Source organism: Schistosoma haematobium, chromosome ZW (genome assembly GCF_000699445.3).
Source record: "Schistosoma haematobium chromosome ZW, whole genome shotgun sequence".
NCBI lineage: Eukaryota > Metazoa > Platyhelminthes > Trematoda > Strigeidida > Schistosomatidae > Schistosoma > Schistosoma haematobium.
Window position 1 is genome coordinate 4,806,823 of NC_067195.1, and position 19,336 is coordinate 4,826,158.

Consider the following 19,336-nt stretch of genomic DNA (forward strand, 5'->3'; position numbering starts at 1 on the left):
ATACCAAAATCAGAAAAGTCAGCTTACATATATCCTGATCTGCCTCAAAAGTGTTTGTTTCATCATAAGAAGATATCTCAGTATTTAAACCTTGTATCAAATATGCTTCAGACCCTAATCAATACAAATAATGCTCTAGCATTTTTACAAATTCGAAATCAAGAATGGGATAAGTTTTGGAAGAAAATAAAGTCTTCATTTTGCCCTTAGTTTGATATGAATTATCAATCATCCCTAAATATTTTTGAGGTGTTATTCTGTGTAAAAGTTCACTTGGCGATAACCTCTCACTGAATTTCTGCAATCGCAGTAAAATATTGAAGGCTTTGATGTATTTCCCATATCAGTTATAGTTACATGAATTGCTATTTATATCGGCACTAACATTCTTTTCATCATAAGGATTATATTATATACCGTTAAGAATTAAAATTAAAAGTTGTAAACAGATTATTAGGAAATTGTTTCAAACTACTATTTTTTATAGAAAGTAAAATACATCTGGGACATTACTGTCGTTTTCGTAAAATATAAAAAGCTTTAAAAGTGGCACTTGTGGGTCATTGATAGAAAGTTAGTCCATCGCAAGTAATCTCTCTTGCGTTAACATGTTATCGAATTATGACTTCTGAGTTTCTCAGTCGTCCCAAAGATCAGTGAGAGTATGTAGTGTGAATATGGGACAGCATATGGAAAATTATTTTGTGTCATAAAACTTAGTGCTGTAGGGAAGTCTCAATTAGTGGGAACTATTTTTTCCTTCACGTCAGGTGTAAACACTTCCAGTTATAATCTATGCTTTTTCCAAGGAACTTCGGCGACATAAGGCAAATGCTATTCAACATGGTAAAATATATCGTCAGTTCAGAAAACTAGCCTCATATTTTAAGCGATAAAGCTGGACAAAAATCATTTTTTACGAATATTCGTCCAGATTAGAACGAATAGTTTGACAGCAATTGAGCGCCGAGTATAGAGAAGTCATTATATGTGAAAATTATATTTGAAATATAAAAATCATTTTCATTGTATTTCCTATGATCAAACGACAACAAAATAAAAGCTACTAGTATACACCACATAGATTATACGTACATCAGTCCAGACGGTCTCATACACATCACTTAAGCATACGTGTATATATTTACGGGAAAGCGATATACTATAAGAAAAACAAAGTTTCAAGAATGTGAATCTTATAAGTGCAAGTCGCCAAAGGACTTATCACACTTTAGAGAGCACATCTTAAAAGCCCAAAACTTGTTTAACTGTATATGTTTTGTAAAAGGTTTCTATAGAGTCCGTCATCTCGACTTAACATTAATTTTTACAAAGGTACTACTATAACGGAGTCATTGGCTCGTCCACAAAGCTTATCTTCAAGCGATCAGATCCAATTTATTGAAGACTATCCAAATAAGTGTGTATCTGGTCAGTCTAAAGAATGTCGTCCAACTTCCTTATTCTTGCCTAAAAGTCAAGACGATTCACTTAAAAGAGAATCTCTATCAAAAATCGATGTTTCAGAAAGCCAGCACGGGACTCCTAAATGCTCTGACAAATCTAAGCGTAGACCATCTACATGGTATAAAGGTTACACTGAAGATGAGAGTTCAGAAATAATTCATGGTTCTTCCAGAAAAAGCCGGCACTTACATCCAACCACTGAAGAGTCTGAGGCCCTGCAATTGGTGCTGAGTAGTCATGCAGAGCCACCAAAATCATCCGTTACTGAGAAATTTGCTCAAGTAAGTGAATTCTGATGATTAAAAATAATCTTTTCAGTTAATGCGTTTTGAATCATTTGTTGTTGCGAGTATTTTTCTTAGGTGTACATAAACTATAGATTATTCACACTTCCATATACTTGTTCATTGTTATAATGACACAGGAATTGTGAATTTGTGTCACATTAGTCACAATATCAAGCTGTATTCCACTGAACGACTTTCAAACAGTCACGGAATGTCATTTTCCTTTGAACCCCAAATGGAACTCATAAGTTAAAATAGCACATAGGGCCTGGCACAATATACATTGATCCATGTTCCTAGTGTAACATCAAAAGAGTTTAAATAACGATACTAATGATGATTAAAAGATGGACATCGGGAATATAATCTAAAAAACAAATGAAATCAAATGGCTAAAAGTATGGAGTAGTATTATAGCTCAATATTTTGAAGTATATCGAGTGATAGTAACATCTGTTCCGCAGCGATCGACCAAGATTTATACCATTTAAAGTCTCAAATTATAAATTATAATTTTTCTACAGACATTCCATTCACAAAATCTAAGTTTCTTGACATTATTTATTTTAACACATAGATATTGGTACAAGCAGGCACCAAATACATATGCACCGCATAAATCATTCGATTTGTGTGAGGGCTGTGATACTGCCCGGATGTCCAGACCGAAGCAGGTGGTTTTCTTAGGGGGCCACACCCGGGGCCTTGGACCTAAAGGTCTAACCCACAAGGCAGTGGAGCATCGTGAGGAGATGCAGTCCCATGGTAGCCGGTGACCAACGATTGGTTCATATGCCATTTGTTCCTTCAGGATACTGGAGCCCATGTGCACCATTGGTTTGAAATGAGGGTTTTCCAACTCCTCTAGGTAGACTATCCGTGTGCACCAACCCGGTTAAAATCTCGGACATTCGCTTTTCGTCCTCTCAATTTCGTAAACAACACCCTCGACACGAGAAGGCAGTGAGTAGGACATCCCTGTAAGAGGCTATATACGCGTTGGCATGTGAGAGCATTTCGAGAGGGAGGGCGGTCCCACCCCACTCTCGGCTATACCAGGGCATTTGGGGGCTCAAACCAACAGACATTGACAACTACACAAACTGATATTACTTCTTTACTAAAAAGCCCTTAACGTTTTTTCAATATACTCTTATTCTACCTACTATTTCAGGAGTAGATGATGACTAGTCAGCCAGTCTTAATACATATTTCAGCTTTGTCGGCTCATGAAATTTCATAATCTCACCAATCGATTTATCATATTATTGAATTACATCAAGTCTAACTTAACTATCACTTAGTCAATAATTTCGTAATATTCAAGTAAGTAGGAACTTTCGTCTAAATTTGATCGAATAATTTCTCAGTATTTGGGCGCCGAGTTAATGTGTGACATTAAAAAAAAGGAATAATGTATTTGTAAAATCTCAGAGAAATTATTTGAAGTAAATCCAACATTTCGTCTGGCAATCTGGTTCAAGCTTTTTTAAAGAAATATCCTTGAAATTTCTTTATACAAGTAAGATTTCTAAGAAACCTATGGTAAAATCTTAGTTATCTACACATGTTCTATTCTTTTAAATGGTTATGCTTCAAAACCATAAAAGAACTTAATTTATAATACTAAATAGTTCATAATGTAAGTAAACCAAATTATTATTATTACTAGTGACTATGTTGTCATTGTATTCACTAATTTCTACTGTCTATATACATACATTTTATGGTATTTATCAAAGGAAATAATAAAACGTTACAGTATGTTATAATATAATTTTTCTACATATAAAAAAGGAATTTATGATAAATTTATTCAAAATAGTTTTAATTTATAACTTCATTGTTTAAATTAAGTGAAATAAGTATCTCTTATGAAATTCGGTTATTCATGCATTTAGTCATTTCTGATATATGTCGAGCAGGTTGAGACCTGTGACCTATATATCTTAATTAATTATGATATTTTTATACTTCTAGTGATCATGAGTGCTGTTAGATGTATGAGGGTGGTTATCACTACCCGGTTGACCACACTGTGAAAGGGTTCTTCTGGAGGTACCTAAAAATGAAATTGGATTAGAGGTGGTCTTAGTGACCTGAGAGTGTGACCGCAGTGTCAAAGGGACAACTGCTCAATGTCGATCACACATGACCTTTTTGTGAGTAATTTTCGTGTTAGCTCCGTACTCGTTGAAACCTTACCGCCGGAAACGGATATCTGTGGAATAAGGCGAGGTGTGTATTTTTAGGGTTGACTTTTTCCAACCACACCCCTCCTTGTGGGAAGGCAGCATCGCTGTTATGCTGGTTGTCTGAAGGAAACGCCTTACTGCCGTCACATCTCTGTACAGTTAGCGGCATGACTTCGCTCTCGGACCTTAAGTTTGCTGCTTTTAGTCTTACCGTCCTTCAACCGATCTGTTTGGCATTGTAGGACCTTGAGGAACGGTTGTTCCAGCCAGTATAGCTCGTTTGTTTCACTGAGATAGGCAAGCCCGATCACCACGCTAAGGTAGCAGCAACGGTTAGGTTTTATAATATTATTATTGGCTTTATTTAATATTATATTTTTGGTACAATATAGAATTCTCAGCACAAAATATTTCAAAAAATTTCATTTTCTTATGTCTTGATCTGTCCTTGCAGTAAACATTGAGTGGTCACCAGTTAGATGCTAGCAGTTCAGTCAGTCGACATCTGAATAATGTTCATTCTTTTCAATGCATATTGCCAGCAACCACGATCTCTCTGTAAATTGTACAGCGAAATGTCATCAACTTGTCACAAACGTTCCTGAATATTTTTTGCGACTAATAAGCATAATAATGTATTAAAACAAACAAGAAGACAGATAACTTGTTGAAATATCTAGATGGCAGGAATAGGTAGCCCAGATATTCAAACAGACCGCCTGGATAGTTAGATTACAATTTAAATTAAATCATGTAGTTAACTTTAACTTCCTATAATTGAATTATAAGATTTTTTATTAAACTATTTACATACTCTTACATATTTTACATTCAATGGTTAAAACACTCCAGTTTCAGTTAAATCGGTTATAAGTTCAAACACTATACTTTTTACTTTCAGTTGAATAGTATCACTGATCTATATTCAATATGTTATTTAAAATTGAGTATACATACACATCGATACTTGGTAAATAATTTCCAAGTGAATTAACTCACCATTTATATCCTTGTGTTGGAGATGGTTGGAAGAAAGTTGGGGGCGGCCAAACCAGAACGCGGCATCAGTGCTTGAAGTCACTAACTTCTAGTCTGAGTCATGTTGATAGGTGCAGACTACTTCGTTGGGGTCCATGTGACTATCGTAACCACTGGTTGGAGACTGTGTGTGACATGGCTCAGAATCGATCACAATGGCGTCGGTGTATACACTCTCTGTTTTCCCTTAAACTAAGAGATTAAAATCACTTCATATCTTTCTTTCTACGAACTAATTCTTTCTTCCTGTACTATATCCTTATTGCAATCTTTCTTTTATATATTACCACAACTGAATTAACTACTTTTACGAATCCAGTGTTCATCTTGTTGTGTTAATGAGGTATGGCAACTTGGACCGATGCACATATGTGCCTGGTCCTACGTTGTAGCTGACTGACTTGTGTTTTGTAGTTTATAAATCTAAATATAAATAAGTAACAATTTTTAATTTAAAAAAAGAATTCAGTGAAGAAATAAAATATGATTCCATTTATTGGGATTGTATACAAAACTTCATTAATAATCATTTTAACTGAAATAATAATTTTTTAAGCGAAGGTGACTAATGGCTAGCAGTGGAATCCTGTTTGACTCGTATTTCGTCTCATTTGGGACTCGTCAGCTGGGTGTACCTGCATGGCAGAGTTGATGTTCACTCCAGGACCCGAACCCAGTACTGTTCGCTTCAAATGCCATCGCGTTATCCACCTAACTACTGAGTCCTAATAGCCACTAGCTTGTACAATCGGGTGAAGTTTAAACTCACTTGGTGTTGTTTCTACTGCTAGCCACTATCCATCTTTGCTTAACAAGCTTGTGACGTAAGGCTATATCAAGGCAATCTGCACACGGTACACATATGCTAACATGAGACTGATTAACTACAGTCCTAAATAACGATGAGAAGATACAAGTAAACCAATACCAAGTGAATTGAAATAATAATTTGTTTGAAAAAAATAAAGGAAAAAAATACATGAAGTTTATACCTTAATTTGTTTTCTAAGATTTCGAACAAAACTATGGAAAATAATAAACAAACAAACAACAACAAAAAATGGTAAATCTATGAAAAGAGTGAAAGGTCATTCAGTCAGAAACAACGTAGAACTTCGTACATCAGTTCAAGTTGCCATACCATATTAGCACACAGATACAATTGTCGATTCAAATCCCATAGTGGTAGAGGTAGTAAAAGTATAAACAGTAATCGAAAAGATTAGGGTTTGAAGATGTTATTCAAGGAGTATAATCCAATGAAATAAATTTGGAAAGAGAATAAATAGGGGCATGAAGAATTCAGAATATTAGATTTGGGAAAACACAAAAATTAGATGCACCTGCGCGATTGCAAACGATTTTGAGCCATGTCATTCAGGATCTCCAACCATTGGTTGCTATCGTCTTGCGGATCCCAACCAGGTAATCTACACCTACCAACATGGCTCAGTCCACTTGTCAGTGACTTCATGGATTTGTGCCACGTTTTGGTCTGGCCGCCCCTAGCTTTCTTCCAACCTACTCCTACACCATAAAGGTTGTAACATGCTAATTCTTTGTTGTAAATAGATAATATATTTGTAATATCCCAATGAGTAGAGAAATGAGATTTTATGACGTTTGGATATTTATTCTCCGAAGAAGTGGCTTGCACTAAGTCACAAAACATCAAAAAGTGTAATTTTTTACTCATTGGGATATTACAAATATATTATTTATTTATAACAACCTCCCCACTGCTCAATTTATTCGAAATTGTCAAGTCAAACTTTGGTAATGATACCTAGAATTCTTTGTTTGTTTTTTTTTCTAACACAAAGTTCAGAATTAAACTGCTAAAAAGAGAATATCTCAGTAATGTCCAGATTTTTTATTCATATTCCCTTTGAGCCAATTTTTTTGAAACATTCAGTCAGCCAGCTACAACATAAGACCAGGTACATATATTCATTGGTCTAAGTTGCCATACCTCATTAGCACAACAAGATAAATACCAAATTCATAGAAGTAGTTACTTCAATGGTATTATAAAAAGACATTTCATATAAGGATATGATACAGGGAGAAAGAATTGTTTCATTGAAGGAAAAGTAATTTTAATCTCATGGTTTAAGACAAAAAATGTATACACCTACACCATTTTGATCGATTCTGAGCCATATCAGCTAGAAACTCAAACGATTGGTTACGATAATCGCGCGAACCTCAACCAAATAGTCTGCATTTACCAACATGGCTCAGATCAGAAAGTTTTTAACCGTGTACATTTATTTTGAAAGATAAAATTATGTTGGACGGCGGAGGAAGGGTCAGGGTAGGGATCCAACATGACTAGGATTGATATTTTTGTATTAAACTGTTAGGTGTTCTGTGTTCTCTGTTTAAAAAATATCCGATTGAAATCTTAAAAGCATTTCATGATATAGACTTTCTTTCTTTTGTTATATTTCAATAGTCCACTATTATTTCATCTTTGTATTGGTTGTTTAAATATTTCAATTGATGTTTAGCACTGCAATTGATCATTCGCTTATTAGCATGTGTGCATCCTGTGAGGATTGTCTCGATATTGCTTTAATAAGTCATAAGAATTATAAGTAGAGATAGATAGAGTGAACATCAATTCTGTGATTTATGCACATCCAGTTGACAAGTGCTGGATTCCACTACTAATCACTACCCATCTCTGTTTCGATTATTAGTTTTGTGTCATTATAAATACAATTTTATGATTATTGATAAACAATATTGTCGAAAATGTAGATTTTCTTTGAATTATCTATAATCTATACATCAATTATATAATGAGTTTGTGATTACATCGGTCGGTCGCTGCCCGGATACCCCAGTGGTAAAGTCTCTGACTGCGAAGCTGGGTGACACGGGATCGAATCCATCAAGGAGCACCAGTTCCCTTAAGATTTCAGGTACACCTTGCTGACGAGTGTCAAATAGAAGAAAACCCGGATCAAGGGTTTCCTCTTGACTACCTCCAACCACCATCTAATCTCAACATAATGCACGCAATGTTGAGTCACCTAGACTAGTTTCCACATTGCAACTTTGTTGATAGCATTCGGATTGCACTAAGAAGGATTTGACACATATGACATTGATCACCACCCAATGATCAATCAATTATGAATTTCTTTCATTAACTTTTAATTTGTTATTCATCCTACATAATCATGGATTTCAACATTAACCAAAAAAAACCTATCGAACCAACTTTAACAATATGGTACTGTTTTCAAAAATTATCTAGTTTTATTTACTTGTGTGGCGTATATATACTTGGTGCCCTCTTGTACCAATATTTATGTGTTCAAATAAAATAAATAATATCAGATGGGTTTTGTGAATATTATAGTAATTTCAATGGTTAAGATCGTGAGTCATTTGAAGCCAGATCACCATGGAAAACCTGGAAGCACTGAACGGCTGTTTCGTCCTATTGTGGGACTCCAGGGCAGTGCACATCCACGACCTCGCCCCCTGCGAGATCCGAACCCAGGACCTGTCAGTCTCGCGTGCGAGCGCTTAACCACTAGACCACTGAGCCAGCATCCAACGGTGTTATTGTCTAACTTCAACTAATCCACGAAATTGAGCGACACATCCACCATTGTCTTTAGTGAGTTACCATCTTACAACAGACCTGGTTGAACTCCACTGGTCATTACTTTTCACTAGAACTCCAGGATATACCTCGTGAAGCCAGTCACTAGTGATCATATGTTGATCAATATCAGATGGGTTCTGTGGATATTATAGTAATTTCAATGGTTAAGATCATTTCGTGGATTAGTCGACGTTAGACATTAACACTGTTTGATGCCGGCTCAGTGGTCTTATGGTTAAGCGCTCGCACGCGAGACTGACAGGTCCTGGGTTCGAATCTCGCAGGGGGTGAGGTCGTGGATGTGCACTGCCCTGGAGTCCCACAGTCGGATGTAACGGCCGTTCAGTGCTCCCAGGTTTTCCATGGTGATCTAGCTTCAACTGACTCATGATCTTAACCATTGAAATAAATAATAATTTACTCATACCATCTGTCTTTCCTTATTAAATATGTTACATATTTATAATCATTCTATATAAAACTGAATTTTCTCTTTTCCACTAAACAAGTCAAAAACGATAATAAAAACATCTATATATATATATTACTGTTAAAATCACAAGTTAATCTAAGCTAGACCACCATTGAATACCTGGAAGTACATAATGTCTGTTTTAATCGTAAATTTCTTCATCTAATTTATAGTTGATAAATTTAGATTATAAACAGTGTGTATGTGTTTATGTGTGTGTGTGTGTGTTTGTGCGTGTAACATAAACTAACCATCGTTAAAATGATAAGTAAAAGGGGAAAAAAAAACAAAATTGAGAAGTAAACATAAAAGAAGTACATTTTGTAGGTAAATAAAATAAAGGTGAAATTTATAAAAAATTCGAATAACAACAAACGATTACGTAAGCAGACAAGCTAATCAATAAATTGGTGAAAATAAAAATAATACATAGTTGTTTTTTTGTATGATGTTGAGAAACACTATTACAGTTAATCAATGTACAAAAGAGTTCATCACACTTTTATTCAGCATAGATATATGTGTCCATTTGTAATACGGATACATAAACTTCTTGTACGTGCCCTCAAAATAGTTACTGAATGAGAAGGAAGCATTTTATTGACCAACGGAATCGAATAATAACTGCGCTTATATATATGACTCCTAGAAATTTAAGCCTCAGTTTCCCTTCAACAGGGTGTCCTAATCCCTAGAAAATAAACCCAAATCATGACCGATTGCATGAGCTTATCATTTGTCTGATGTCTGGTTAGTCTTACTGTATCATCTTACCCTTTTGAAAAAGAATTTAGTCTGACTTCTCGTATTCATTTATAGGCTTAAAATGAGGGATACATCAATAGGTCAGATCAATACTAATTAATGGCTGAGAAGTTCCATACTAGGATGAAACATCCATCCAGTACTTCCAGATTTTTAATGGTGGTCTTACATTGATCGATTCATGATCTCAATCATAATGGGAATAAGTTATGGGAAATATGGTGGTTTTTGTTTTTTAAAAAAAACTTGTTTATATTTCTTATGACAGTCGTCATATTGCTTTTATAAAAATTGACTAAAATGATAACTTATCTAGTTGAACTGATAATTTTACTCATTGGGACTGTTTCAAGATTTCATCTGAATGAATTTTAAAACATTTAGCTAATCATAATCAACATAAAGCCTAGTACAGATGTGTACTAACCCAAGTTGTCATACCAATTTCAACACAAAAAGATTAAATTAACAAGACAGTTGGAACAATATTAGTTATTAGTACTAGTATAAAAGAGTAAACACTGAAAAATATCATACAAAATGGAGGCATAAATTCGAGGAATTAAACGTGTGTAATATAATTGAATCTTCAGGCTATGAGGAAGATAAAAAGTAAATGCGGTCGCAATATGAAGATTGAATCTTAGTCATGTTGCCAAGTTCCCTTGATCAGGTGATCTGTACCTATTAATATTGACTTATTTCCGTAGTCAGTAATTTCAAAAATTGTGCATATGTCTTGATTTACCTGTCTCCAGTTCTGTTCCAACTAATATTATTCGTCAAGATCACCAGTGTTTGGGGATACGCAACACATGCTGTAGCCTCCCAGGTCGATAAAAATTCACTGCGTCATCAACTTAATCACCATCTCTGCCCAGTACCATTCAGTAATAACACCATGTTAGTAATGCAAGGGTTCGGTGACGTGTGTTTGATGATAGTGACCATTATTTCATTGTTCCGGAGACTGTCACATCGGCCCTTATTTATCGACTCTGAGACTAGCAGTAAAAAGTGGAGAGATGGTTAGTTTATAACTTGGCACCGGGTTATTAAAGAAAGCTGTAAAGAACTGGTATTTGTCGGTCCTTCATGACTCCCTGATTGGGATCCTAGAAATAGTACAACTCACAAACTTAAGATGTTATCAGACATCGCTTAGAATAAAAACCAATAGCAGCTATATTGTAATTTGTTTTAGTTTCTTTCAAAAGTGAGAGGAACTTCTGTATATAAAGCTATTCTTTCTAGTTGTATTTTTTCCTAATTAAACTGCTTATCCCACTTTTAAAAAAACTCATTCACATATCTGTATTCATTTATTAAAATTTCTCTGTATCTTCATGTTATGCCCCGATAAGAATAATGAATGGTAATTTTTGGGATCCATTTATGGACCAATACCATACGTATATTTTTATCGTATAATTGTTAATTAACTAAACTATTCATATTCATGTCTCTCTTATCATAAGCTTTATTTTAACCTATGAACTATTATTATACGATTTACCATTCTTGAATTATGCCTTGTCTATTAATTACTATCCCCTCATTCACAGCCACATTTGGCTAATTCTTGTACAAATGTTGTTTCATATTTTATTGGTTCGTTGTGGTCTGTTTGATTGGTATATAAACTCAGTATGTTTGAAATATAATGATTCATATCGCAGAGGATGAGATTGGTGTTGTAGATTTAAGTGGCTGGGCTAGGCGGAAAGCAGGACCAATCAGGACTCTAGATTGCTCATACGGGCTTACGCGTCATTCATCCGATCGATAAGCCACTGCCCTCTAATCAGTGGTCACAAGATATACCACTTCATAATCTCATTTTCTTACTGTGTGTCTCATATATAATATGATGCCTCTGTTTACCAATATTTATACATCTAAACAAATAATAAATTAGATCTAACTGAATTATCACATCCGAGTCGAAGAACTCTACTTCATCAAAACTTTTATAAATCAAACTTAATTTTACCGTAACAGATATTACACAATGAACCAATACTGATATGGTCGAATTCTACTTTCATTTGAATAATAATATATTTTTTTCTTTGACATTAATGATTGTTTTATGTGTAAATCTACTTATTGTCTTCTCTCTGTTTTTTTTTCTTGTTGTTGTTGTTTATTTTAGTTTCTATCTATGGATGAAGATTTACATGTTGAGCATCGTTTTCAATCTCCACGTATGCATAAATTTACATTGAAACATTATAGTGTTTTTAAAGCTGTTTGGGATTGGATTATATTAGCACTTATTATCTATACAGCTATTTTTACTCCATATGTAACTGTTTTTCTCATGAATACAGGAAATAAATATGCAAAATTAATTTCAGTAAGTTTTTCTTGGTAAAGTTTTAAAAAAGTTTTATACTCTTTCCCCCTCCCCCCCTCTCTCTCTGTCTTCCCCTTTCTCCTTGGTTTTCAAGTTAAGAATTTATTCAAGACATTAATTAAAATGAATATTTCAATTTAGTGCTAACCAACTTTTTTTTCATAAGTTTGTTAAATGATTAATTAAATCAAGTACAGTTTTATGTATTTGGCTATAAGTTACACTATTCGAATTTTAAGGCCAATGATACTGTAGTGAATGAGAATCTAGCTGGAGAAGACAAATTTATTGTTTAGTACTTTCGTAGAATATGAAAACCATACATTAAATACATCATTTGTATATATTCCATTAGTTGTCATTTAAATACTTCATAATTCTTTCAATTCTGCTGTTATTACGACTACTCTCTGTTTCTCTTTCTGTTCTCTTCATTTGAATCTTCTCAATATTCTGCTGACACGCATTCCATTTCTGATTGGTGTTACATACTATTTGTGTCTGTCAACATAAGCAGCATACATCATAATTCTATCCAGATATTTAAATCGAACTAGGTCTAGTAGGAAGGATGGATAATGACTAGCAGTGCAATCCAGGACGAGCGTTTCGTCCCATTTGGGACTCGTACCCTCAGATGCCAACGCGCATGTAGGCACTATCAGGGATGTCCTACTTATTAACCTCTCGCGAAGGGGTGTTGTTTATGATGTTTAGAGGATGAAAAGAGTATATCCAATGCTTTAACCGGGTTAGTGGATATTGAGGATCCAACTAGGGGAGTTAGAAAACCCTGATCCCAAATTAATGGTGCATATGGGCTCCGAAATCCTGTGGAAACAAATGGCGTATGAACCTATTGTTGGTCACTGGCTGTCATGGAACTGCATCTTCTTACGTTGATCCACTGCCTTGTGGATTAAACTTCTAGGTCAAAGCCTCCTGGTGTGGCCTTCTAAGAAAAACACCTGCTTCTGTAGTATTCGAGTCCGCACACAAATCGAATGATAAAGTATGGAGCATATATATCTGGTGCCTTGTTGCACCAATATTTATGTGTTCGAATAAATGAATAAATACAGTTTGTATCCCTATTCTTATTATTAAGGTTTTGGTTACGTTTCTGAATATTTATCTAAACTCCACAAACTAAGGTATTCTAAACAATCGTTAACAATGATATTTATATTAATAATTGTTATTTCAAGTTGTATGCAGCTGATGAATTCATTTTATTCTGCAAACTTTGTTGTTCTCCCTCCCTGTATATGTTTATCAAGGGATCGAGTTGTTTGAAACTTACCAATTATTATTAATCGAACACATTAAAATGTACTTTCTCGATGCCTAAATTATGGCCGTCAAGGTCAATTCTTATAACATGTCTCGAATAACATCATCTTATAGTTTCATTGGTATTATTTTCTGTAGAATACTCAGTATTCTTAGGTGTTTGCCTTGTTCGTAGAGGCTTTATATATATATTCCCTTGTGGTCTTTATCACTGAAATTATACAGTCAATCATTCAATACTGACTGAGTATTCCTTTGGTTTCATAATTCTGTCTATAAAAGAACATGTATAAGTCCTACATTTGGTGCAATATGTTAGACAACATTATAGGACTGAAGTATGCATACACGCATGTATGTAAATGTATGTACATTGATGTGTATGCACATCTGCATCTACCTGTTGCTATCGATCGAATAGCTAATTATTATCGTTGTTTGTTTAATATTGTGTGTTTCGCACTTCTTATTACGCTTATATAAGTAGTATTATCCTTGTTCCTAATATTAGAAGCTATATTTCAGCCTACTTTAATTTATTATCTATCTATCTATCGCTGTTTTGTTATTATTAAAATAGGTTATAATGCATAGTTTTTATTTACCGTCTTATCCTCTTTCTTCCTTGAATGGGTTCTATTTAATATGAATTGATAGTGTTAGTTCGTGCACGGCAATTATATCGTTACTATTATTATTATTATTGTTATTATTATTATTATTAATGATAGTACTAATAAAATGTGCCTAATTTTGTTATGTTTAATGCTTGCTAGCAGGCATTAATAAAACAGCTGTGATTATAATAAGGCCATTTTACACAGATGCGTCTTTTTTGCTCTTATATTCCTTTCACAGACTTATAGACATACTCGTTCTCTCTCTCACACACACATGGGTTTTATATAATTGATAAATTATCAAGAACTAATGACATTTGTATTTATTAAGCAGTTATATATAACCATTAGCATGCAAGTTTAGATTCCACTCCACTTGATTCGTTATCACTAGCAATCTCATATAAAAAAGTAAGGTTTTGAACTAGATTAATACTTGGTTGTTAGAGGTTGATCACTGCCAAGAAAATCATTTTAAGTGACTCCAAATGCCTCGGTACGGCTAAGGGTGGGGAGAGTCCGTTGTCCCTCTCGAAATGCTGTCATATGGCTACGTGTATATAGCCACTTACAGGAAAGTTCTATTCACTGCCTTCTCGTGGCAGATGATGTATGAACCCATTCTTGCTCACCGACTACCATGGGACTGTATCTCTTAAAGCTACTCCATTACCCTGTGGATTAGACCTTTGACTAAAAGGCTCAGGGAGTCGGTCCCTAAGAAAACCACCTGCTTCGATTTGGGCACTCTGGTAGTATCCTAGACTACACATAAATTTAATGATTTATTGTGTGCCGCATTTATATTTTGGTGCCTCCTTGTACCGATTTTTATGTGTTGAAATAAATAGTAGTGTTCAAAGCATTGAATGCTTAGTATTTTATCCTAGCATCAGTATAAAACATAATCATTGAGACAAATGAAATAAAACTCCATACATTTGACCATAAATATCTTCAACACATCACTCGCACGTAAATGGGACGCTTTAAATGAATAATTTTCCGTCTGGGATTTGCGAATAATGGTATTATCGTTTACTATGCTTGATGATGCAGTTCGTGAAATCCAAAGAAAAACTGTAATTCGTATGTGTATACAAAGATTCTTTGCTAGGAAATGTCAAGAAGTATGAAAATGATGTCAAAATCTTTCTGTTATATTATCCAATCCACCAGCTTTAACCCTATTTTTATTACAATACTAATATTCATCAAATCATTGTACTAATTGAAATTTTCAATAATGAGTCAGAATTGAATAACCTACATGTTGCGTAGATTAACAAAACCAGACTGAAAGAAGGTTGTTTGATGTAGCGTACTTTTTTATGTCCAGGTTTTCACCAACACTAATTGATTACCTCCGAAACTCTTATACAGACAGTGTAGTGTTTTGAACTCATTACCTATTAGTTGGTAGGTCGGATTATTTAACGATTAAATTATTGTGTAAAAAACGGAATAATAGAATCAATAACTTATAGGTTGTATTCATCACAAATGGACTTCGGTTGGAGCACCATTAAGAACTGAAGAGCACTGCACAGCTGTTTTGGGACTCCTCGAAGGTGGGCGCCCACGACCAAGCTGAGGGTCGAACTCAAGATCTTCCGACCTCGTAGTGAGCACTCAAGCATTAAAACTACTGGATTGGAGTTCTGTGGTAGTATTTCGGAATCTTTCCAACTAAACCGATATTATTTGTTCATAGAGCGATTAAATATTAATTTTAAACTTGGATGATCCGAATCCTCCTTAGTTGGAAACTAAAAGATCTATGGATCGAAACTCAGTCACTAACTATGTATTCTTTTTAATCATTGGGAAGAAATCTGAATTCCAAGTTACTAATAAGAAGTTTTAATAGTGAAATTCCTAACCATAATTGTCTTCAATGATGACTTTACTGATTTGAAATACTTTGTTTTCAACTATTTTGTTGGAAATTCAGGTATTGGACTCAGTTTTTTTTAGCAGCTGGGTGGTATCACTACCCGTCACATAGAAAAGTGCAGCTCAAAACCGATTTAATGAGTGAGTTACATCATCGATATCAAGCGTTAAACAGTATTCCATCAATGCTACTGAATAATAGTCACGTCTTATCATAAATTAAATGTTTACTAACTTTTCGGCAACCATCACTCTTGTATCATGATTATTAAGCGTTTGAATTATCCCATAGAACAAATTAGTGTTTTTCCATACTCAGCAGTAATATCTTAGAGGATAACGCATTGGTGTCTCAAATGAAAAGTATTGGGTTCGAATCCCCAATGTGTCAAAATGAACACTGAAATAAAGTCACATCATAAACCCCTTAGTTCTGAATTGAACAAAAAGTTACTAGCCATAATTCATCCATATCACTGTATTCCTAATATATATATATATATATATATATATATATATATATATATATATATATATATATATATATATATATATATATATATATATATATAGTTACTGTGCATGTTCAGCGACATTTAATAATATAGAAAGTTATTATGTAATCATGTGTGATGTAATATGTATCATTGTATTGATCAGTTATTATTTTTCTTAATTATTCATGATAATAATTATGTGATAACAGGCAACACTTTCAATAGTTTCTTGTGTTCAACAATTTGTACAATGTGTAATTTCTTTCTTCACTTGTTATTTTTCAACAAAAAAAAGAAAAGAAAACATACACACAGAGGCAAAATAGGAACTTTCAAAACATCATCCGATAAAATAAGATGACATTGTTCAGTATTCAGTTATTCCTTTTTTTTTTCTTTAAAGTATGTAAGTTAACAAGGCGAAAAATAAGATCATATGTTTTAACTAATTGGGAATTCTCAGTATTACATAAGACCAACATCAAAGTGTATTTGTATTTGTGTGTGTTTGTGTGTAATGTAGTGATAGTGTAGGCGTGATTAAAGCAAATGAAATAATGTTTGTCATTGGGTACACTATGGAAAAGTATGCTTTTTTTTCTCTTCTTCTTCTTTAGATTAGAAGTGATAATTTCACAAAATCTAATTTTGGACAAATTGAAATAAGAGAGGGAATAATGTATCATTCTTTTATAAAATTTCTCATTAGTTAGCAATGATAAAATTGTTTTAAAATTACAATGAATATACAATGATTTGAGAAGTAAATAAAGTTGAAATGAATTTTTAGAATAAGACTTAAAATCATACGTTATATGTGTGATTATTCCATGAAGTCAATGACAAGTGGACTGAGCCATGTTGGTAGGTGTAGACTACCTGGTTGGGATCCGCAAGACGATAGCAACCAATGGTTGGAGATCCTGAATGACATGGCTCAAAATCGTTTGCAATCGCGCAGGTGCATCTAATTTTTGTGTTTTCCCAAATCTAATATTCTGAATTCTTCATGCCCCTATTTATTCTCTTTCCAAATTTATTTCATTGGATTATACTCCTTGAATAACATCTTCAAACCCTAATCTTTTCGATTACTGTTTATACTTTTACTACCTCTACCACTATGGGATTTGAATCGACAATTGTATCTGTGTGCTAATGTGGTATGTCAACTCGAACTAATGTACGTACGTACGAAGTTCTACGTTGTTATTGACTGGCTGACTATGTAATCATTGGATAGTAACGAGTGCTATATCGTCCCTAATCTTTAGTGTTTAATTAGTTTTATCAATCAGTCTACACTGATATTAATAGAATAAAAGCTCATTTGTCGCTTCAATGAGAATATATTTGTTTGTTTCCTTGTGTGTGTGGGTGTTGAATTCTTAGCGAGCTAATTTGTTTCATTTCTAAAATTTTATCATCTGTACTAAATGATTTTCATTTGATGTATGTACTAATTTTTAGTTTTGTTTAGAACCATGATAAAGATTTCTCAATTTAAACCATCTAGTTTAGTAAATGTAACATTGTCAGATTAGTTAGTTGTAATTTGCGTAGGATCTCTGACACAGATGTGTATCAGTCTCAAGTTGTTACATCATAACAGCAATAATGTGAACAGCAAATTAATCGGAATAGTAATCATAATAATATTAATAATAACAAGAACTAATTATGCCTTGTAACATCAACCATTGATTCTAGTTGTTATGACTTCAATTTCGAAATGCCCATTTAAGAGAATCATTAACTTATTGAGTCCATTATTGATAAATCCGTTTACGATAAAAGAAACACATTAATATAGCAACTAAGTATGCTGACACTAAATGGTTTATACAGTTTCTTTCTCCTTCCAATCTGACTAATGAAAACACGAGAAAAGCCGTCAGATTTAATCTTTACTATTGTATTATTTTATGATTCAAAAACTCATATAGTAATATACATCAAGTAGAAAACACCACAACACATTATAAATGAAGTCATTTATGTCACAAAACTAAGTAATAATATGGTACATGCTACTTATGCTGACTGATATAAGTAGTTTCTAACAGCTATCGGAAGTGGAATGCCTGCCAGTAGAGGATTGAATTGAAGAGACCATTTTAGGATATAGAGAGCAATTATAATAAAAATAAAATTAAAAGAACTATATGACACATACAAGACAACGGATTGAAGATGTTCAAATAATGTATTTAATATATGATTTTTCACTTAACAATAAATTGGTTTTTCTCATCTGAGTTTTCGTTCACTACAATGGGTTCATAATTAATTAACCGTAGTTTATAAGCAGTAGAAAGTCTATTAACAGATAAATAATTTCAACAGTTGAGATCATGAGTCAATTGAAGCTAGACCACCATGGAAAACCTGGAAGCACTGAACGGCCGTTTCGTCCTAGTGCTTCCAGGTTTTCCATGGTGGCCTAGCTTCAATTGACTCATGATCTCAACTGTTGAAATTAATACAATCTCCATAAAACCCCTTCAGATAAATAATTGACTGAAAACTTGCCTTTAGGTCGATATATGTATATACATGAAGTAATCCACTTTAAAGTAATAGTTCTCAACAATCCCCATTTTTTCATCTATATCTAACGCAACAATTACTAGCAGAGATGGATGGTGGTTAGTAGTGGAACTCAGGATGCATGTTTCGTTTTATTTAAATTCGTCAACTGGGTTTATCTGCATTTTGGATTAGATGTTCACTCCGGGAGTCGAACGCCGTACCGTTCTCTCCAAACGCCAATGGCTTTTCCGATGAAGTGAAGTGTAATTGATTCTTGTATTGGTCATTTG

At 33.8% G+C, this 19,336-nt stretch overlaps 1 protein-coding gene across 2 annotated transcripts in view; it reads left to right on the forward strand.

Annotated features, from left to right (window-relative positions):
* KCNH7_1 (Potassium voltage-gated channel sub H member 7) overlaps positions 1-19,336 on the forward strand; it is a 74,520-nt gene that overhangs the window by 1,447 nt on the left and 53,737 nt on the right. For both annotated transcript variants that reach the window (XM_051210239.1, XM_051210240.1), the window contains exons 6-7: positions 1,336-1,748; positions 12,005-12,208. Coding sequence is in view for 1 of the 2 variants with exons in the window: in XM_051210240.1 (XP_051070210.1) it covers positions 1,336-1,748; positions 12,005-12,208 (617 nt within the window). In the remaining variant the exon portion in view is untranslated. The remainder of the gene's footprint in view (positions 1-1,335; positions 1,749-12,004; positions 12,209-19,336) is intronic.